The sequence below is a fragment of the Delphinus delphis genome, chromosome 16 (assembly GCF_949987515.2).
Source record: "Delphinus delphis chromosome 16, mDelDel1.2, whole genome shotgun sequence".
Classification (NCBI taxonomy): domain Eukaryota; kingdom Metazoa; phylum Chordata; class Mammalia; order Artiodactyla; family Delphinidae; genus Delphinus; species Delphinus delphis.
This window is the reverse complement of record NC_082698.1, coordinates 78,646,427-78,668,959: the sequence shown is the minus strand read 5'-3', so window position 1 is coordinate 78,668,959 and position 22,533 is coordinate 78,646,427. Positions and strand designations below refer to the sequence as shown.

At 43.6% G+C, this 22,533-nt stretch overlaps 2 protein-coding genes across 7 annotated transcripts in view; one reads left to right on the top strand and one right to left on the bottom strand.

Moving 5' to 3' along the window:
* The window catches only part of TBCE (tubulin folding cofactor E), a 124,734-nt gene extending 109,852 nt beyond the window's left edge, over positions 1–14,882 (top strand). For 2 of the 5 annotated variants that reach the window (XM_060035030.1, XM_060035029.1), the window contains exons 10-21: positions 2,799–2,898; positions 4,045–4,147; positions 5,513–5,589; positions 6,877–6,972; positions 7,517–7,581; positions 7,672–7,736; positions 8,105–8,257; positions 8,809–8,962; positions 10,409–10,477; positions 11,021–11,080; positions 13,502–13,593; positions 13,762–14,881. In XM_060035030.1, coding sequence (XP_059891013.1) covers positions 2,799–2,898; positions 4,045–4,147; positions 5,513–5,589; positions 6,877–6,972; positions 7,517–7,581; positions 7,672–7,736; positions 8,105–8,257; positions 8,809–8,962; positions 10,409–10,477; positions 11,021–11,080; positions 13,502–13,593; positions 13,762–13,854 — 1,127 coding nt within the window. In that variant the 3' untranslated portion in view covers positions 13,855–14,881. Of the gene's footprint in view, positions 1–2,798; positions 2,899–4,044; positions 4,148–5,512; positions 5,590–6,876; positions 6,973–7,516; positions 7,582–7,671; positions 7,737–8,104; positions 8,258–8,808; positions 8,963–9,634; positions 9,757–10,408; positions 10,568–11,020; positions 11,081–13,501; positions 13,594–13,761 lie in introns of those variants that run through there. The other 3 variants (XM_060035028.1, XR_009522485.1, XR_009522486.1) reach the window with 3 other exon arrangements.
* The window catches only part of B3GALNT2 (beta-1,3-N-acetylgalactosaminyltransferase 2), a 58,411-nt gene continuing 48,590 nt past the window's right edge, over positions 12,713–22,533 (bottom strand). The window contains exons 8-13 of one of the 2 annotated variants that reach the window (XM_060035032.1): positions 20,646–20,829; positions 18,089–18,214; positions 17,314–17,473; positions 16,614–16,670; positions 15,222–15,383; positions 12,713–13,577 (exon numbers count right to left, since the gene is read on the bottom strand). In XM_060035032.1, the coding sequence (XP_059891015.1) occupies positions 15,243–15,383; positions 16,614–16,670; positions 17,314–17,473; positions 18,089–18,214; positions 20,646–20,829 (668 nt within the window). In that variant the 3' untranslated portion in view covers positions 12,713–13,577; positions 15,222–15,242. Of the gene's footprint in view, positions 13,578–15,221; positions 15,384–16,613; positions 16,671–17,313; positions 17,571–18,088; positions 18,215–20,645; positions 20,830–22,533 lie in introns of those variants that run through there. The other variant, XM_060035033.1, reaches the window with a different exon arrangement.

The following is a 22,533-nucleotide window of genomic DNA, read 5'->3' as shown; positions in this document are numbered from 1 at the left end:
GGTGGAGCGGCTGTGGGACACAGGCGGCACGAGGGGCCGCGCTGCGGGGACCGGCGGGAACGCCCACGTCGGGGTCGAGCCCCTGTGCTCCTGTGGCGGCTTTGAGACCCTCCGAGGGAGCTTTCAGCCAGGTGGCTGCCGAGGATGCTCTGTCCAGCTGGTGTCCAGCAGGCACGTGCTTACAACTCTCCTGCTTGATTCGGCACCTTTAGGTGGTAGTTCTACTAGGAAAAAAAAGCCCAGCTTTTCTTTGCCGTTTCCGCCACTGAGCTTCACGCTGTCGGCAGTGAGACCCAGAGCTTGGATGCGTCGTGCTGCTCTGTGTCTCATCTTTAGGGCAAGAATCCCGCCCCCAGGGTTCTGGGCATTATTTCCGAGCCCCTGCTGGGCCCCGGGTTTTCCTAGAGTCTCCTTAGGTCGGGAGGCGGCAAGCTGTTCCCTAAAGAGCCAAAGAGTAAATAGCTTAGGCCTGCGACCCACCAGCAAACTGGAGGAGGTTGTGTGGATGCTTACAGGACCGCTGGAAACACAAGCATTTAAAACGGTCAGAACAGTGCTTAGCTCTCTGGCCTCAGTTCACCCTCAGCCAGCGGGAGCCGGCACAGGGTCTGGCGTGCCTGTGCCGGCCGGGTGGGGTTCATCCCCTTCTGTGCATTTCCACTGCCTTCTTTCCCCTCTTCCAGCCACCTCGTGGAGCTTCCTAACTGGTACCTGCCTAAAAGGCTTTCTTCTTCAACCAACCCTGTTGATTGACGCCACTATTTTTATTAAAAGCTACTTTCTCCGTGTTTTATGCGTAAAGACGCCCTGTGGCATAGTGGGCTTTAAGGAAATGGGCTTTGGATTGAGGCTGATTTGGGTTTAAATTCACACCTGTTGGTCTGCACCAGGCGCACGGTTACCGACTGCTCTGCGCCTCCGTTTTTTTCCTTCCATGATGAAGGAGACCGCTTCCGGCACCCAGTGGACCACGCAGGATGCAGGCGGTGGTGGTTCTTTGATCCTGGCTCTCTTTCCCGCTTTGGCCTCTCCTCCTCAGCCTCTCCTGCAGAGGTCGCTGTGCCCCAGGCTCAGACCCCTGACCCTTGGCCTCTCTGTTCACACTTGTTCCTGAGGAGACGTGTCCAGCCTGCGGATGCCGGGCTCCTGCACTTCGGCCTCTAGCCCAGACCTGTCCCCACTCAGACTTGTTTGTCTGCTGTGTATCTGATACCTGTTTGGGTGTTTCATGGTCATCTCGAATTGAACACGTTGGGACATTAAGTCCCCTGAAACTTGCTCATCTGTAGTCTTTCCTGTCTCGGTAAAGGGAAGTTCCAGGGGCACTGGCCAAAAACCCTGCAGGTAATTTAACTCTTCCTTTTTTCTCACCTCTCTCATCTGAATCCAGCGGCAAGTCCCAGCAGCTCCGCTTTCCTGCTAGGACACCGAACCTGACATCCCCATCCCCTCTAGCGCCCAGTCGGGCCTGAGCCCAGACTGCTCAGGAACCTGCGCCTCCTTTTTCTGCTCCGTCTTCATTTCCCTGCAGTCTGTGCCTTAGCACAGCAGCAGAGTGACCTTTTAAAGGCCTAGCTCCGCTCACACCAGTAGCTCCCCTTTCAGGCAGAGACTAAATAAAGTCCCGCAAGGCCGTTTGTGATCGGGCCTGGCCCCCGAGGCCTCGGGGACCTCCCTTCCAGACCTCCAGCCCCTCTGCCCGGGCACACGGGAGCTTGCCGTCGCGGCCGTAGGCCACACCTGTTCCGACCTCTGGGCTTTTGCTATGTTGTCCCTTCTGCCCTGGTGCTCTTCTCCGGGATGGCATTCCCTCATTTCCTTGAGTTCTCTGCTCACACATCACCTTAGAGAAGGTGGTCTTCCATGAGCAACGTGTATAAATTGCTCACACACCCCCTCTGCTGCAGGCCCGGCGCTGGTACTCTGATATGTGTCTGTATCTGGCATGCCAGAGCTGCAGTGCTTACTGATCGGCGTGTTCACTGCTAGACACCTGGCCCCCAGCCATCATTTGCAGAATAGAGGAATGAACTGCACAGCTTCTGCACGTATCAGAGTAGCGTGTGAGATTCTCCTTGAGCTGGGCCAGTCCTGCTCCAGGCTTCTTTCTGTCTCTTGCCCAGGGGTTTGGCCTCTTGATAGCACTGCCACCACTTCCCCCTGGCATCAGGTGCCTTTCTCTTTCTGTTCTACTGGTTTACCCCCTCTGGATTCCTGTACCAGGGATGGTGGGTGTCACACTCACTCCGTCCAACCCACAGGAGACCCTCAGAATTGCAGGCCTTTCTTAGCACTTTTGAACATGTGTCCAAGCTAACCCAGTTGGCCCCCGGAGGTGCCTCTCCTTACTTGGATTCCTGCAGCACAGAGCTCAGCGGTGCCCTCCAGGAGGAGATGCGTGTGCTTGATGTGAGGCTGCAGGGGCTCCTCAGTGCCAAGGGCAAGGCCCCTGGGCGCACCTGAGGTGCTCGATGATCACAGTTACCATCACTGTTGGTTTTTCTCTTTTTGTTGGATAATGCTAGAATGGTTTAGCATTGACAACGTTTGCTTCTCACTCATTTGATTGTCTGTGTCTGTCGCAAGTTTGTAGCATGTGACAATGAACTTTGTAGTTTCTGGATGAACAGCTGGATGATTAAAATGGGTAAAAGTAATATGTGCTCATGAAAAAATTTCAAGCAGAATAGAAGGTATAAAGTGAAAAGGGAACAATCCCATGTTCCAGAATTGAGGTAATTACCATCCTGTCTTTTATGAATCTTTCCATATTGCTGTTTCTTAACATGTGCATTTAGATGTTAGAAGCATAGATTTGTCAAAAAACCTGTTGTCATCATGGGATGAAGTCGTAGATATTGCTGATCAGCTCAAGCACCTGGAAGTCCTTAATCTCAGGTATGAACGCGCGGTTGCCTAATTGTCGGCATCTCTGTGGGAAAGAGCTGGGGAGGACGGCTTAGTTGAATTTATTTATCTAAGTTTAACTTATTCCTTAATATTCTTTGATGATTCTAGTTTTTCAAACGGTCACCTGAGGTGATTCATTAATAGGTAACGTGTTTTACTTTTGACGCGGGCAGCGGGGCAGGGTGGCTACTGCACCGAGCTGGAAGGTCTTCGTGCTTCTTACAGGCCTGACCGTAGAAGATGGCCCATCTGGGGACTCGGATATTTAAGTGGGCAGAAGGAGATGTGATTAACCTTCCAGCACTTAATTGCTTTAGGAATGAGTCATTTCATCGGGGTGCTGCTTAATTCAGTTCTGATAAGGAATTTTCACTGAGCTCTGTATTTAACTAATGTCACAATTTTCCAGGCCTTCTTGAGTATCTGATTAGTTTTAATCTCAGAACCTAACTTTCCCAGGGCTCGGCCAGGAACCCCCTTTCACACCTGAGCCAACTTTACACGTACAGGTGAGTTGTTCCTGGCTCAGGCAGGTTCAGTGGAGCAGTTGGACAGGCCTAAATTAGTTATCCTTGCAAACAGAGCACAGAGTGTACTTCGACCCATGGCGTCACCTTTTCTGGAAATAAGGGCTTTAATGGTATCTTCATTCACAGTGACTGTCAAGATGGGGTACCTTCTGAGATAGGATCTTGAGAGAGAACTTCAGGGCAGTAATTTATTTCATCCATCCTGTTAGCAGGCTCTGTTTAGAAGCAGAATTGTAGCCCACAGCCTAGCACGTCAGTAAGACTCTTGAGAGCGGGACTGAATTTTACAGCGTCCAGAGCCACAGCTTGTGCGGCCAGAAGCTGACCTCACAGATCAGTGCCTGAGCCTTGTGTTTCAGGAAACCTGCAGCCCCACCGCGGCCCTAACCCCATAAACACACCTCTGCCTGTTAGATACCAAGTTGTATCTTGTAACTATTAAAAATTAGATAGTCTTGACTCACGTTGTGTTTAGTATAATCGCATTTTAAGGTTGAAACAAACCAGACTCCTCATATCAAATCCCAAAGTACCGCTTTCAGTGACTGTCCCAGTTGGGCCTCCTCTATCACCATAAGCTCATCGTGTCTCTTCTTCTACACAGTGAAAACAAACTAAAATTTCCCTCCGGTTCACCATCTCCAACTGGAACATTTTCTGCATTGAAGGTTTTAGTCCTTAACCGGATAGGAATCACATGGACGGAGGTAAACATATTTCTTTGGTTTGTTACCCAGTAATAAACAGTTTTAAATTCTTGGTTTAATGGGGGATTGAAGCTCAGCGGTGGCTTCATTTATCATCCTATTATCCAGATAATAGGGTTCTTTCAACGGCCTTACAGAAAGGAGTTACAGAATCCTCATAGTTAGTAGAAGGTGGTGTCTCAGAATCCATCCTGTTCTCTTGGGCCTCTGATTAGTCCTGGTGTCTCCTGAGCAGTGGCTCACCTGGTGGTCTGCACCCAGTACGTGCTGAGCTTTGAAAAGCCTTAAGAGTTAGCTCTGGATTGAGCTTTTAGCTGCCTGAGTTTCCCCACGAGTGTTCTTAGGGCCAAGGCCGAGCCTCAGAAAGGTTCTCACACCCTCTTCTTGTTTGCAGTTCGGCTCCTAGAAGCCACTGCTCATGTACACAGCTGGGCTCGAAAGTGGACTCGTGGGTCCTGGGCCCTGCAGCCTTTGGAACTTAGATCTGGTACTGCTCAGTTCTGTCAGAGGTTAACTGACTTCACACACCCAGAACACTCCACTTTCAAAGCAAGTGCAGATAAATACATCCCAGCAAAGCTGTTCATCTGTGAAGTGCCACCTGGGCACCTCCCCAAGAGATAAGGGGCCTTTCACTTGGGCCGTCCGTGGCTACAGCCGCCCGACTTCCTTCCTAGGGCTCCTTCCTTGAGAGCTGCTCCCTCCAGAACAGGAAGGAAGGGCACGGAGAGACTCTGGAGGTGGAGATGGCAGTAAAGGTCCAGTGAGAAAATGTAGAAATAGTTGTTGATAAAGTGTGTCGTATTAGTACATTCTTTATAAACCCAGATTGGCATTGAGAAGTAAGGAAAGGTGTTTCACACCAAACACAACAAACTGTATCCAATAATGAGAACGTGCTAGGTCACCATCTCCAGTTCCACTTTGTACAGGTCAGGATATGCCTGAGTGATGGGCTGATACCTGTCCTGGTTGGTTCCAGGTGCTCGAAGCTGTGTGCTCCCATGTCATTAAAGTACGGCCCTTTAACACCGTAGTTTTATCAGCCATCCACTGGCACTCCTGGCCTGAGATAGAGTCTGTAACAAAATGTCCAAAGGCATTTTTCTTTCCTTTTTAATTTTATCTTGTTTCATTTTATGTTTTGGCCGCCCCACGCAGCATGCGGGATCTTACTTCCCCCAGTAGGGATCCAGCCTGTGCCCCCGGCACTGTAAGCATGGAGTCTTAACCACTGGACTGCCAGGGAAGTCCCCAAGGCACTTATTTCTACAACAGTAGCTAAACTGCATCCGTGTGGAGGTTCTAGTGATAAGCACGTGGGGAGAATGACCAGTGTTCACCCTGCCTTGACTTTCCCCCCAGGTGCTCCACTGCGCCTCCAGGTGTCCTGTCCTTGAGAAACTGTACCTTGAGTCCAACGGTATCGTCATTTCAGAAAGGTAACCAGGGTTTTACATCAACGCATCGGTCACCATTGTCATTCTTTTTTTTTTTAATTCAAAAGCATTTTTATGTATTATAGTTTTTCCAAACTTCGAGGGTAAAGAGGTATAATCATTCTCTCTCTGACAAGTAGCTGCGTATCCTTTAGTCACTATGAATAAATAAACATTAAGTTTTAGGAGGATGTGCAAATAAGAATTAGAGAAATGCTTATTATTCATTGCCTTCACAAATTAGAATGTCAACTCAAACTTCACTAAGAGGTTCTAATTGAGGAAACCCCATCAGAGTGAAAGCCTTGAATTAAATATTTTTGAAGCCATGAATTGTATTAGTTTTACATAAATGTATTTAACTTCTGTTTCTAAGTGGGGGTTCTGTAGGAGATGCTCTAAGGATTAAATAATGGATTTTAAATTAGCATTATCTTTTCAAGGTCAATGCACCAAAGTACAGCCCTCCATATCCCTAGGTTCTGCATCCACAGATCCAACCAACCACAGATGGAAAATATTTGGGGGAAAAAAAATTCCAGAAAGTTCCTGAAAGCAAAGCTTGAATTTGCGGGGCACTGGAACTGTTTACATTGTATTAGGTGTTACAAGTACTCTACAGATGATTTAAAATATATGGAGGATGTGTGTAGGTTATATGCAGATGCTATGTCCCTTTATATAAGGGACTTGAGCATCCTCAGCTTTTGGTGTCCACGGGGGTCCTGGAACTAATCCCCCATGGATTCTGAGGGATGACTGTGTGTAAAAAGCTTGTTGTCTTAAGTAGATTAAATATGTTGTTGCCTAATCTTCCTCTTGTGTTGGTATCATTAAATTAGTATGTAAAACAAACTTAAACATGGACACATTTACAGCAAATTCTCAAAGGATTCAAATTAATGAAAATTTACTGTTCAGAATGATTTTATTTATTATACAGGCAAATGTAGTTTTTTAAAAATTAAACTTTTAATTTTGAGGTAGTTTTAGATTCACGTGCAGTTATAAGAAATAGTACCCAGAGATCACATGTTCCCATTACCCAGTTTCCCCATTGGTAAGGTCTTTCAAAGCTATGGTCAGTATCACAACTAGGACACTGGTCCAGTCGACAGACAGAACATTCCCATCACCACTAGGATCCTTTATGGTGCCCTTTTATACTCATATCATATACTTGCCTCCCACCCCCTGACCTCTTCTTAACACCAGATGCAGGTATTTTAGGGCCGTATCTTTGAAAACAATTAAGAAATTAATGTTGAAAAAATTTTATCTTCCATACAGGCCGACTGATGTTCTCCAGACAGTCAAGTTGTTAGACCTTTCTTCTAATCAATTAATTGATGAAAACCAGCTGTTTCTCATAGCATATCTGCCCAGGTAGCCCGCTCCTAAAATGCCTATTACAATAGTTCTTAGTAAATTTTTAGTGAATGGATCCTATGCTATATATACTTTCTCAGTGGAAATATGATAATGATGATGGAATTCCCAGATTGAGTAGTTCCCTTTGGGAAATTTTTATTTGAATTCATTTAGAGAATTGACTTGTGAACCACATACAGTGTAGTCTATGTCTGTACTAGATCATTGAAGAATGAATAATTTGGCCCTGGTGCTGACATCAAAAGTCTTCATTCACTGAACTTTGGGAAGTAAGACTGTGTCTCTTTGCTCTCTGACACCCATTTAGCACCTCGCACAGCAGGAGGCCCAGGAATTGTTTGATGACTGCAGGATCATCAGAATGTAGCACAGAGAGTCCGCTTCGCAGGCCCTAAATTGGACTTCAGGGTTTCTAAGCATTTCTCATGGGATCAAAACCTAGGGTGTAGGAAAAAATTTACAAATCTAGTCTGGTTGATATAGCCCATGGCATTTTATATTGTCCTATGTAATCAAATTTAACATTTTTACATTTCAGATTAGAACAACTAATCCTTTCTGACATTGGACTTGCTTCTATACATTTTCCAGACGCTGGAATTGGTATATGAGATTATTCAGTAACCCCTCCCCCGGCTCCCCCATACTTCAGCTTTGTTTCCCTTCTACTGTGTAACTTAATTCTCCTTCTAGGGTGCAAAACATCAATGTTTCCTTCCTTGCAATACCTTGTACTAAATGACAATCGCATATCACAGGTGAGAGCTTCTTCAGAATGTATGTATTTACATTATCACTTATTTCCATTCTCATGATGCAGTTTGTAGGTTCCTGCTGTTAAAGAATATTTTAAATTGAAAGAGAAATGCTTCCTTGGAGTGAAACTCCTCACACAAACCCAAAAATATTAAGAAAGAGATTAATTCACGCTCAACCAGCCCGTCTTTCAGTTTACACGGCACAGTTGTAAAATAGGTGGCCTTCCTCGTGGGTGCTCGCTGCATGGTGAAATTCCATGCCTCCGATGGAACTGGGGACTTTTGCTTTTCTGCTGCTAGTCCGAATAATCTGAAAAATTAACCTGAAACATGTTTATTTTCATATGTTTTCTTTTGCTGGGTTCCAGTGGTCTTCTATCAACGAGCTGGATAAGTTACAGAGTCTGCATGCGCTGTCCTGCACCAGAAACCCCCTGACTGAAAGCAGCAAAGACGCACAGACCACACGGCAGTTCATCATCGCCAGGATCGGTCAGCTGAGGACCCTGAACAAGTGTGCGGTGAGTACTGGTGTCCTGACAAGGTGTTTCTTAAACTAGAAACCAAACGGTTCAGTGTAAGGAGAAGTTACAGTGGAAGACCATAAAGGGTATCAGATGTCGTTTCCTCCAAATGGTAAGTATTATTTCCTCTCAATGGCAGTTTTTTCCAGCTCCTCGGGAGGTGGTGTTACACTCAGATGCCTGCAGGGAAAACCGCTGCTCAGCTGCCCTGGCAGGCCCAGTTTTTGTCATTTGAGGCAGGGGAGGAATACTGGGTACTCTCTCAGTAAGTCAGCTCCTCCAGGCTGAGGACCTCAATGTTGTGACCTTGGGCCCCAGGCATAGACCAGATACTTCCATGAAGAAAAGGATAAAACTGAAATCCACTTTTCTTTTTGAAGAAACTCCTGGATCCTGTTAACATTAAAAAGGAAAGGTAGAAATATATTGTCTTGTCCCTTTCAGTTTTATTATTCTCTACGGGTAGGGGGTGGAGAAAGGAGAGGGTGTCAGACACACTCGTTAGAAAAGTGCTTTAATAGACATGCTTTTATTTCACATCCATATAGATTCAACGAGAGGAAAGGCGTGGGGCTGAGCTTGATTACCGAAAAGCATTCGGAAATGAATGGAAAAAGGCTGGTGGACATCAAGATCCAGACAAAAACAGACCAAACGAGGAATTTCTTGCAGCCCATCCTAGATACCAGTCACTCTGCCTCAGTACGTACTGTGCACCAGGGCCCTCACGGGGCTGCGGGGGGACTGTCCACTAGGACACAGTTCCCTTTGGGTGTCAAAGGAGGTCCTCAGTGTTGTTGCTTTTCTCCACTGGGTCTTCGTTATACTCATCTAAATGGACAGGAGGGGCTCTAGCAGCGAGTTGGGAGCAGATAATTAATTAAAGAGTCGTCTTTAGAGAAGGTAAATCTGCAGCATCTCTGAGCAGAAGGAGGAGGGGAAGGCAGCTCTTAAACAGAAGTTCTTCTCATCTTAGCATTTACTCAGTGAACTTCCGATCCCAGGAGGTGGGTCCCACTTCCTACTTCAGGAAGGGCAGGAAGGCCTCCAGCTTAGCTCAACCCTGGCTATACCCTAGGGCATTTTTTAAATGAAGAACATTTACTGTGGAACCCAGGCGTTGGTGTTTTTAAGCTCTCTCCCCAGGTAATTTTAATGCTCATGAGAGCCGAGTGTAGCTTTCCTGAGTGCTCCGTTCGGCGGGCTCACCAGCCCTGGCGCTTGGTGTGCAAGGCGCTTCCTGACCTCCAGCCTGGCTCCTTGGACACTGAAGCTCCAACTTCAGGACTCTTTGTCCCTGATGTACTTTCCATTTCGATTTCATTATTATTCCAAATTTCCCTCTTATGCAGTTTTCTTTTTTATATATTTAAGAATGTGAGAAGCTCACTGCATAAACACTTCAGGCTGGAACATTATCTTTAAGGAAGAGAAGCTGCCCGTGGGAACTGCTGTCAGATGACTCCATTAGCTGGCCGATTTCCTGGCCACTTGAGGTGAATTCTAAATCACTCGGGGGCAGGGCAGGGACGGCTCTAAAGCAGCCCTGCAGGTGTGGCTCACTGTCTCCCCACTAAGAATGTGGAATACAAAGCAGAGCGTGGAGGGTATTTATAGACATTTCGTCCCTGGTGGTCCTGGCAGAAGTGAGAGGAGGAGAAGGGGCTGCTTTCCTTACACCTTACGTAGAGGCTGCATTTCCTGGCAGGGGACCTGGTTTGCAGCGGTGGTTCTGGGTGCCCAGAGCAGCACTGCACGACCTGGCTGAAACCTGGTGAAGGTGTTTGTGAGTCGAGTTTCTCTCAGGTCCCAGAAAGAAAGGGAACTATGACCAAAGGTGAAACTCGCGTCAGCGTTCTCAGTATTTGCAGGCACAGCCTCGTCTTGTCTCTAGGGACCCGTGATGGGACACACGGAAGACAGGAGGGTTCCAGGCTTGGCAGCCGTTGCTGTCTGGCCATCCCTCCAAAAAATACACTAAACCAGTAACCAGATAAAAGGAAGCAGATCCCAGGTTCGCATCCAGCTGCTGCTGGGTTCATCCTGGGAAAGGAAAAGGCTAGGTTGACACTTAACCTGTACATTTTTTTTTCCCTTACAGTGGCCTTTTGGTTTATCATTCATCCTTTTTCATTTCTCCTTAAACAGAATATGGCGCACCTGAAGATGGGGAACTCAAAGTGCAACAACCATTTTTGCTCAAAAACCAGCTACTAAGTAAGAACCCCACATTCAAAGACCGCTTATTTGTGTTCGAGTCCTTAGATGCTGAAATAGTGATGACCTTATAGGGATTGTTTCTTTTAAGTAAGTACCTAGAGGAGTAGTTCAATTTTTAAAGAAATGATGACTCTCAAACATATCTAAATTCTGACTTTGAACATGTTAGCAATTCCCATTCTTTAAACTCATTTAACAGTTTCGCACATGTGGGAAGTATTTGAGTAGGAACTGAACTGTGATTTGGAAATTCGTGGCTTTTCTTACACTTGAAAACCTATAAAACGTCAGGAAAGAAGTACTAAGGAGAAACGGGAAAGCCATAGAATGTTGGTCCAGCTCTTTTTTGTTGTTGTTAGTAATTCAGTGAAGTATTAATAGAAGGAATTTTAAACATCAATAAGCATCCTATTCCTTTAGTGGGATTTGAGCCAAGTTGTATGAAGAGCTGCATCCTTTGGCCGCGGCTGGTAATGTGCATGTGATGTAAATCCGTCCTACAGCAGGGCTCAATTCGTCTCTTTCCTTTTTTCTTTCAAGCACTGAAGATAAAACATCCTAATCAACTTGATCAGAAAGTCATAGAGAAACAACTGCCAGGTAAGAATGAGTCTCTCTCTCTCCTCCTTATGCTTCTGAATCGCTGGCCCCTCAACTCGAGGTGGCTGGAGGTAAAACATTTCATTCATTTCTGAAGTTGTGGGCTCTTACAGCTTATAGGTTTCCACTAGCTTTTACGTTCTAGAATGCTAACACCATGCTAATAACATCACTCCCCCCTGAAAGTTCAAGTCTCGCATAACTTTCAGCTCATCTAGAGAACAGCTTTGTTTGTCGCGGTTACCTCTTCAGCCAGAGGCAGTAGCCTGGGAGTGCTCGCCCTTCGGGGCCTTCCCCAGGCCCTTTGCTGGTTAGTTCTCACACTGCTGCTCCGGGGGCTTTCCTTGGCCAGAGATGTTCTGGCACTGGGCTTGGGTGCTTTCTATTCCTTACCAGTCAGGAGCCCCTGCAGAGACAGCTCTTGGACGCTGTTTTAATGGACACGCTTGAAATGGTTTTCTTTAAAAAAAACTACTTCAGAACTTTAAACCTTGATGCTGTTGGAACTGATTTTGTTTTATTTGGAAAATAAATACTTTTATGTCAACAAAATTAGATCAATGTAACTTACCTTAAACTGTCAGTCAAAAGAAAAATTAGTCTGAATCTCAAAATTAAACTTGATTCACAGTTAAATACTAAAATATAAACAGCTTAAATTTAGCACAGTGAGGATTTGAAGAAGAAATAAAATATCTATTACCGTAAATGACTCTAGTGAAATACCCTTCTGTTTCCCTGTCAGTGCAGTGAATTCACATTGATTTTTTAATTCATTTTTATCAAATAAAACAAGCTTATCATGGTATTGCTTATGGAAGGCTTTGGTTGTGCCCAAAGAAGTACCTTTATGATCCAGAACCATCATCTAGTATCAAATTACCAGTATTGCTCCATTTTTACTTACTAGAAATCCAGTTTCTATGCCTGTGAAGTGTAATGTTGACACTGTTACATAATGATGAATTAAAATGAGTGGTCCCCGCTTCATTATTCTGTTTTCAGACTTAACTTCTGTCAGTAAGGGCATGCATGGGGACAGACGAGTGGGAGAGGGCCAGGACTTTCTGTTAAAAGCAGTTAGCTTTGGACGTGTTTGCACTTTTCCTTCTCTTACGTGAAATCAACTTGTGGGAACGTGCTCAAGAATGTTCTCGCTAGGGCTGTGTTAAGTTTCCTTTCCTGGGCTTCCCCTGGGAAGGCGCAGAACCCTCTGGGTCAGGCACTGTGGAGAGCGCAAATGAGTGCTGTCCCGGGCTGATGGCTCCTCCCCGACCTCCCACGGTGTTCACGGTCTGAGTTTTATTCATCCTCAGGTGGAACTAGCAGAGATTAGAGAAATTATATGTCATCATTATGCTTCAGGCGATTCCAAATCTGAGTCCTATATTCTCTGAACTCAGCAGAGTTAAGCCAGCATTAACCACCCTCTGCACAAGGAAAGCCAGTCCACCTAAATCTTTTGAAAGGACAAGATTATCTATCAATCATATATTCACAAATAAAAGAGCAAATTATGTTAATCAACACTGTAATCTATTCAGTGTCTATATTCAGTACATAAACAAGAAAAGGGCCAGTTTTTATTCTAAAATAAACATTTATTATCACAAGTTGCATAAAAACAGCTTTTACAAAAATTGTTTTTGATAGAAAAATATTTGTTTGAATACATGTGATTGTTGTAGGAACACCACACTATTGCTGTACCTCCAGCTAAAGCTTCAAAGAAACTGTATTGCTCATAATCAGACATCCCGTATTTACCATACCCATCTTTGGAGAGAAGTTCCTAGTGTTTTCTGAACAAACCAAAGCTTTTCCTCATTAAGTTACATTGCCATGCCTGGTGGTCCCTGTATGTGTATCGCATTACACACACAAACCACAATGATTACAGACGGGGAGCGCTGGAAGGGGGCTTGTGGAGCATTAGTCTACACCTCACTTTACAGAGGAGGAAACTAAACCCAGAGAGACTGAGACGCGTCCTCATGGCGCCCGAGCCCCATGCCAGCGTTCTCTCAGTACCTCATAAGTAAGTAAGTAAGCACAAAGGTTTAAAAAGTTAATGATTTCACTCACGTTTATTCTTCTGTGCTGAGAATATGATTTCTGGTTTATTCAGGTTAAGGAGGAACTATTAAACACTGCTGAAATGGTATGAAAACTCATCATCAAAGGGCACTTAGGTCAATCATCGGCTCCGTTTCCCCAGCCTCCCAAACGACCCCCTAAGTGGTGACACTGATCTGGTGGCCCACGTGGTGGGTGAGCCGTTCCCTGATCATTTACCTGGGTAAATTGATAGTATGAAATGACAGTGACAGCTGTCATTACAGTTGTGGTCTTGTCACGTGAGCTCATTTTACAGGTAACTGTCCTTTGAGAGAACTTGATGGTTTTTCTTTTCCTTGATAGAATCCATGACAATTCAAAAGGTGAAAGGCTTGCTGTCACGTCTTCTCAGAGTTCCTGTGTCAGAACTTCTGTTGTCCTATGAAAGTCCCAAAGTAAGTTGCCCAGCAAAACACAAAGTCAGGTTCCCCACACTATGACTTGCTACTAAGCTATGTCTCTACGTAACATGGTCTGATTCTAAATGGAAACCATACATCTTTGTTGGGGGGAGGTTTTGCCACATTTGTCTTAATCACCCCCACCCCTTTGTCTAATTTTAGATGCCGGGCAGAGAGATTGAACTAGAAAATGATCAACAGTCATTACAGTTTTATTCTGTGGAAAATGGAGACTGTCTGTTAGTGCGATGGTAACAGCCAACTAATAGAGGTTAGACCGCTTATCGTGACTGGGGTTCACTGGAAATTAAGTGACTTATTGGGACAATTCGGTCCAGAACAAATGAGGTTTTACAGGTTGCCCTAAGTGTAAAACAGCTGTATTTTTCACAGGGAAGAGACCATTTCCAGGCTTGTATACAGCCCTAATAAAGGCTTTGCACCTAGTAACGATTTTCAGAGTTTATTTCATAGTTCCTGACTCTTTCATTATGAGAAGATTTAGATACTAAATAGAACCTCGCTAGTCTAAGAAAATCTGAACACGGTTAATGTCTTCATAAGACCAGTTTTAATGGAATCCTCTGTTGATGCTACTGGTTTAAAAGGTTACTAAAATGATTTGGTTGGTCATTTTGGGAAATGTCCCTTAAACTGAAGGAAGCACATCTTCTATGTAGTACAAATGCTATGTTCTCTTCTCAGTTGCACTGTTTTTTGAGTACTTACAAAAATTAATTACATGCTTTTCCCTAGTTATACCTAAACTGAGAATACATTCTTCTACAGCAGCTTACTAGCGTTGACTGAAATTCAGTTACATTAGGTCAACATTAGGCAATGAAAGGAAGAAAAACAAGATGCTTTCAATGCCAAAGATTTAGAACTATCCATCCCTATGGCATTAAAGCCCTGAGAGGTTTTTGATTTTACTTATATTCACAAAATTTTAGCACTTTAAAAAAATAGGAGTACTAAGCTGTGATCTTCAGGATTTATGTTAAAGGGCAAAAGGAAACTTGGGTGTAATTAGTCCACTTAATAAATGAACTTTAAAACCAAGGCCCAAAACCCAGCGTTACATTGGTTCCTTTTCAAGTTGCCCACTTCATTCAGAGATCCACAAAATCTGACATGATTTCCAGAAACCCCTGACTTTGGTATCAGTGACCACTGCTCATACGTGATCACACAGCATTTCTGTGAGTTCTTTTTGGCCCTTAATTATCCTGCTTAGGCTATCCAGAGCTATTCTGCAATCCAGGTTGAAATTCAAACTTCCAGTTACTACTCAAGATTTCTGAACTAGGCCAAGTTTTAACCAAAAATGATAGGTAATAAATTACTAACAGAAATGATGCACTAGGACTTGGAAATATTTTTTTCTTTTATAAACAATTTGGTATTTTTCAAATCATCTTCCAATATATAAGTAATTTTTTTCTTACGCTACAGTATCTGTTGATTTTTAAAACGGAAATTTTGTGCAAATGTTAAGAAATACCACATTGGTGACCCGTGAAGGTGCCAGCCAAGAACTATCCTGAAAGACCATATAATCTGCGGCCAAACCTTGGGCTTTCCTCAGACTTCCGCTCAGATCATCCTTCGCCCACCCTGACCTTTAACACTGCGAATTGACCTCATCCTCCTCTTGCTTCACACCGACAAGGATCACCGCACAACTCCTTCAGTTTCCACAGCTGTGTTAGTTCTTGCGGAGAATACTGAGGGGAAGACAGCATTCCTGTTTCACAGGTCTTCTCACACAGCCACAGGCTGTCCTGTTGAAAAACAAAACAAAAGCTTATTTGGGAGCCGTGACACACCTTGCTGGAAGACAGACAGCATGCATACAGGAGCTTCCAGATCCCAGTGAGGCTGAAGTTATTTCAAAGACAAGTGCATGTGTGAAGCCACTCAGCTTGTGGGGCGTAGGAGAAGCACCCACCGGTGACCCTGAGGCTGTGGAATAAAGAAACAGTGCAGTGTGTGCATTAAGAGTTTGCAAAGGGAGTTCTATGAAGAGAGGGTGTGGAAACCACAAATGCAGAGTTTCGTATTTGCTACTGGAGAAGAGGTGGCCAAATAGCATTATGAACAACAGCAAGTACTGAGGGAATGGTTACAATATTCGGGGGACAATACCAAGTGCTTTATAAATATTATCCAATTTAATTCTCACAATAACCCTGTGAGGTAGGAATTATTTCCTTTTTACAAGTGAGAAACAAAAGAGTGAAGAAACTTGCTCAAGGTCACGGTGAAGTTCATGCTGGTAGGCTGAGTAGGAAGGATCGAAATGGAGCCTTGTCAGACTCAGAGTCCGAGTTTTCACCCACCAGCCTACTTCCCAGCTCTGTGGACTGGCTTCTGTTTCCAGCAATATAGCAGAATACAGATCCCATTCAACTTGAGAACATAAAAAGGAGGGATATAATAAAAAATGTCTTTTTAAAGGATGGCTGAACTGGTGGCAAAGGAGAGGAAACTGGAGAGTAGAAGGGCCTGGAGTCAGCGTGTGCCTTTTACAGGCCACGCCTGGGGACAGGAGACTGACCGCTCCTTCCTACAGAGCCCTGTGCCCCTGGGGGCCGAGAGCTTCCAGGGGTATTAAAGGAAACAGAGAAGGCCTGTCTCTGCCCTGGCCCTGGACGGGTGGGACGGAGAGTCTCCCCTGAGCACCTGGCACCATAGCCCGCACTTAGGTGGGTGCAGCTGGAGTCACATTCTGCGGGGCCACCTCACTGCCAGAATCTGAAGTCAGCTGCTTCTTTTGTGTTTTAAAGCTGCAAAGAATTTCTGATCAAACGTATAAAAACTCAATTCATCGTGAGTAGGAGAACTTCCATTCAAGACATTTCCTGTTGGTTTAGACTCAGACAAATACCGTGTGAGATCTAGGCACATTATTGTGAATTAGATCAAGAGCAGTTACGATGCCAGAAGACCTCCGTTCACTGCTCTGCCCAAGGTTTGATAGAGAGAGGCCAGCCCCACTCAGGCTTGCTTACCTGATATCTTTTAGGTCCTATGGCTGCCATCCAAATGCCCATGCTTACATCTTCACCCTACACAGGTCCCATAAAGTTTAAAATGTAAAAATTTAAATGCTATTTCGTCTGTAAAGACAATGCCACACCCATTCCCGTAAGTAATCTTTCTACTTCTTTGTTTTGTGATTATTCTAACATGCAATGCTGAGGATGTATTATAACACTGATACACAAAGTAAAAGCTACCTGCCATTAACATGAAGCACACACACCACAATGAAGTATGACTATACACACTAAGTAAGCAGCCAGCCCCTCTTCTCATGGACCTTAAACTTCCAGCACTGACGGTATGAAAGAGACACTGGATCTAAGAACCGGGCAGAGATTCATTGATTTGCCATCTCAGAATCAGCAGAAAAACAAGCTTAGTCTTAAGCTTGCTTAGTCTTCCTTCTTATGAATATAAACCTCTACATTCCTTTAGGGACTATACCTTTAAATATAGGCTGAAAACAACAGAAGGCTCAAAGATTTAGGAATAAAATTTAGATTTGAGGGATAGGAGTGTATCCCTAACCTTTGAGGGCTGACTCCTATCTAGAATGAATAACATGCCTTTCCCCAAGATCAGGTGGCTGTGCTTTTAATGACGAAATACTGAGTGGGATAAAACTTGTTTGGTCAGTGTACTCTTAGGTCAGAAATCCTTAATTACCTGGTAGGTCTTTAATCTCCCCGAGTTGCCAGCCAGCCAGTGGACGATGTCCCTGGAGATGACATACCCTGAGCCGCACGCAAAGGCGGGATAAGCGGGACTGGGGTACTCCAGTTCCTGCCACTTCCCGGTTCGGTCAACGGCCCAATTCAATCTGAAACTGACATGCAACATGAGTCGGCTTCTTTGTGTTGCTCTGACACGTATCCTACCACTAGTTAAGCTTGAGTCCTTAATTATCACTACAAAGGAATAAGCTGTAGAAGCAAGGAAAGAAGAATGAGAGATTATTGTTTTCGTCTAAGGACAGGAATTATTTATCTAGTGGTGTTTTATATAAAAGACATATGTTAAATTCTCTCCAAGTTGCATTTATGGAGTTTCTGAATCATCTTGTTTAGATATATTAAAATAAATGAAAAATAAATCACCAATCCCTATTGCATTCCTAAAGACACACAGAAAATGGTTTCAGAAATGTCACAAATTTATTGTAATGTACAGCAGCGTCTAATTTGAGTAGCACTTAATATGTAGGGCATGAGGATAAAAGCCACATCATTTTCCATCCTTCATTACATTAGCCTGAGGTTTTCCATTTAAGAGTTTTTTCCCCTTTAATTGTAGATTAATAAAATATAGTGACCCAGGGGCCTAAGAGGGAAATTTCCTATCTCAACCACATTTTTCTTATGATAAGTGACTTGTATATTTCATTCTAAATTAACATATGCTCATGAAATGAACGCCAATGGCCTAACAATGTTTAACTTACTTTCCCCACCAAAAATTAGGCCCATCCAGATTCTTAAGGGCGATTCTATTAAATACAGCTTCCAAGTCTATGTAACAGTCGTCATCCGTCTTTAGCAACAGATCAAAGCTGGTTGTTTCCACAGTCCTGTTGGCGAAAGGGGGGATATGAAAGTCAGGGCGTCCATACGAGGAAACAGAGCAACACCAATGTGGTGACACTGCTAACATCTTAATGAAAACTGGCCCTGTACTGTCTGTATGCTTGGCCAGCTTTTATCCATCCAGTATCGGGAGCATCTGCTCTAGAGCATCGCCGCTGCCAGCTACAATCCTCACTTCATATTAACAAAGGGGTATAACAGAGAGGTGCCACGCCAATTTTAAAAGGTATAAAGGAAGAAGAAAGAATACAATGAAAAAAAGATCTGGCTTAAGTAGAATATATAATCAAACAAACGCTTCTCAGGCCTTGCCCAGGTCAGGCCAGCATACCTATTAATAAGCATCTGAACCTTGCCCCTTGTGTTCTTAATGAGAGGGCCACGCAGACGAGGGGATAGATGCCATACCTGGCCTCTCACACAGAACGCCGTCGTACAACAGAATGTGTTCCATGCTGCTACTGACAGTACACTCAGGTATTTTACAGTGTTTAAAAAGCTAAGTTATAACACTGAAGTACATTTTCCCTTGGAAACGATTTCCAGTAATTCAGCTATTACAAATGACCTTCTGGAAGGCACAAGAGGGTGATTTCATTTACCTAGACATTAAAAAAATATATAATGGCAACTAGAAAAAACATTGACTCTTTGATGTCACACTGCCAATCCCTGTACCTCTTTTACCCAGAGTCTTGCGAGGGAACCAGTCAGAAGACAGAAATTTGAATTAAAGAAATCTGGAGAAAGTTTCATTAGGCCACAGAATGGTGAATTTAACAATGGGTCCACAACAAAAAGCATAACCCTACGTTTCTAAAGTTCATTTCTAGTTAATAGCATAGGCCACACATAATATTTGCTAATTAGAAATAAACTTTGGTGATAAAGGACACTGAGGTCACTGATGGATCACCTGAATAAAGATGAATGAAAAATAAAGATGTCATTTACGATGTGGAGGGTAGATGGGGGGATGGGCTACTAGGAAGCAGGTCCGGACGTACAGCCTGTCAGAAGGTCACCGCAGCGTTCCAGGTGCACATGATGGCCCAGAACAGACAGTGGCAGAGAGACTACGGAGAGAGGCCAAGATCACAGGGATACGCAAGTAGTAGAAGAGACAAAACTTAAACTGGAGGTAGTAATTAGACCAAATTGAACTTCCACAACTGGGAGTCAGCTCCCTATAGAAAGCCCTAGAACTCAGAAGTCCTGATCTCCCACTGCCTGGACCCCCATTCCCACTCCACCTCTTTACAGCCTCGCCCTTGCCTTGGCCAACCCGTAACAGGAATCCCATTGGGGACCTTGAGCTAAAAGAAGGCTCTTTCTCTTACTACAGCTGTCAAACTTAATCCTGGTATTCTAGGCATACCCACATTTCCAGCTCACATTTATATCTGACCTCTACCCACAAGATGACTCCAGAATTACACTGACTTGCCCCAGCTATGAAACTACCACCCATAAATTCAACTGTCTACCCCTCAGGACCAGGGAACTATATCCATAAAGGACTTGATGATTTCCCATTCTGCTCAGGGCAAAACAGAGAAGAAAAGAAAGGACAGACTCTGGGGCTCACCAAGCAACAAGTTCCCTGATAAAGTTTTAAAAAAGAAAAAGACAAAGACGTGAATATACTTTATGGGTTTGGTCTAGACAGAAAGAGAGAGAGAGAAGGTTTCAGTTCTACAGTCAGGGTAGACAGTATCAGGGGGCTCACAGCAAGTTATGGGACCCTAGAGTAACTTAATAATATTAACAACTACATGTATTCAATTAAGAAGAGTCACTGTTATAGCATATTATTATTGGTGGTGTTATTATAATAAAAGTAGGAGTTACAACCAAGATCCAAGAAGTACTGGAGGGTCTGGGAAGTTAACAATACGGTAGACTATAAGGGTTGCTGAATTTCGTCTTATTAAAGCTTCTGGAATTAGGGCAGATAGCTCTTAAATGGGTTGGAGGAGAGAACGGAAATATAATGTGGATGTTCAGCTGAATGGAATTCAGATCAGGAACCTGGGTGTAAATGGGGGATATAGGTGGGTGGGTATGAAAATGCCTGAAGATAGGCCATTTTCAAACTCACTGATTTTCACCTAATGTTGGCTCAAGACAACTATGCCAGTAGGAATGACTCAAAGTGAATCAACTTTTGCCTTGTTTGTTTTTGATACATTAATAGTGTTCACATTATGTATCAGCTCATCGAAATAGTAAAGCGGCAGCATTTTAGAAGATCAGTCCTCACAAAGAACCAGGATACAATAGATCACATCCCAGGTGCACAGTGCTCTTAGGTTTCTGTGTTTTCTAAAAAATCTCAGTGATTTGATGTTGATAAATTGTTTCTACATCAAAAGAAAAATAAAACAATACCTACCCAACATTTTTATAACCTACCATTTATAGAAGTTCAATAATTTTGCAGGAACGTTTCGGTAAGTGTCAACAACATCCACAAACACAATATCATCATAGAGGCTGCTTTCCTCCTCCAGTAAGGCATCCTCCTCGTGGAGATTACTTATATGATCAAGAAGTCTTCGAGGGCGAGAATGAAGATTTTTTAAGAGAGCATCACCTTCTAAGAAGGAAAAGAGAGCTGAAGGAAAAGGCTATTGCAAACTTAAGAGCCAGAACTTGTAACGTTATTGCATTAACCCTCCTCCCAAGGTAACCTAACAACACAGTTAGGAACTCTGAAGTAGGGAAATGTGAACGCCCACACATTGCTGGTGGGAGAATAAAGGGCTACACTCACTGTGGGGAGCAACTCAGCAATACCTAGTTAGGCTGAAGATGTGTGCACTGTTTGACTCGCCAAGTCCACTTGTAGATATATCCCCAGAGACACTATTTTACACACTCACAAGGGTATTTATGGCAGCATTGTGACAGTGAAAAAATGGAACCAGCCTAAATACCCACCAATAGGAGAATGGTTAAACTGTGGTATGTTCACATAATGGAATACAGCAGTTAAAAAAATTAACCTGCATAGCAGCACTATTTACAACAGCCAAGACGTGGAAACGACCTAAATGTCCATCAACAGATGAATGGATAAAGATGGGGGGGTGTATACACGTATACACACACACACACACAGGAATATTAGCCATAAAAAAGAATGAAATGCCATTTGCAGCAACATGGATGGAACTAGAGATTATCATATTAAGTAAATCAGAAAGAGACAAATATCATATGATATCACTTATATGTGGAATCTAAAATATGACACAAATGAACTCATCTACAGAACGGAAACAGATTCACAGACACAGAACAAACAGACTTGTGGTTGCCAGGGCTGGCGGGGTGGGGAAGAGGGGATGGATTGAGAGTTTGGGATTAGCAGACGTGAACTATTATCTATAGGATGGATAAATAACAAGGTCCTACTGTAGCGCACAGGGAACTATATTCAGTATCCTGTGATGAACCATTATGGAAAGGAATGGGAAAAAGAATGTGTGTGTGTGTGTGTATATATATATATATATATAACTGAATTGGTTTGCTGTACAGCAGAAAGTAACAACATTGTAAATCAACTATACTTCAGTAAAATAAATTTAAAAAAAATTAACCTGATCTTGGATGTTGAGAGGAATGGCACTAAAAAATAATGCTGAGAAAAAGTATCTTGCCAATTGATATATACAATGTGATACCACAGGTATAAATTATAAAATACTTTAATCAAAACTGTATGTTATTAAAAGTTGTATACACATGCATGTAGTAGAAAATAGAAAAATAAGAATGGGAAGGGTACACATGAGTTTCAGGACAGTGGTCTCCTGTCCAAGGGGAAGGGAGAGGAACGGGGTAGGAAGTACTGGGAGAGAAGAGGCTTCAACTGTATCTATAATGCCTTATTTCTCTGAAAACAAAGAAAGGAAGCAAATGTGACAAAATACAAACATCTGTTAATTCTGAGCAACAAGTACATGGGTGTTTCTTATAGCACTATTTTTGGTTTATGATATTTTATAATAAAACTTATGACCAATGTGCTTAAAAGACATTTTAATTACCACCTTACAAGCTAATGGATCGTTTGTCACATCTGTGCAGGACTGTCCTCAAATAAGGCAGCAATCCTATCACTAGCGCAGGATTTTCTCAGCTGTCTCAAATTAGAAAATTTCTGAAAACTAAACAAGTGAGTGGCTGAGGGGTCGGGGAGAGAAACCGAGACGTAATCCAGCCCTCCGCTCTGTGACTGCGAACAACAAGACTGGGCATGGGGGCTGAGGGCCTGTGTCTGATTTCTACCTCT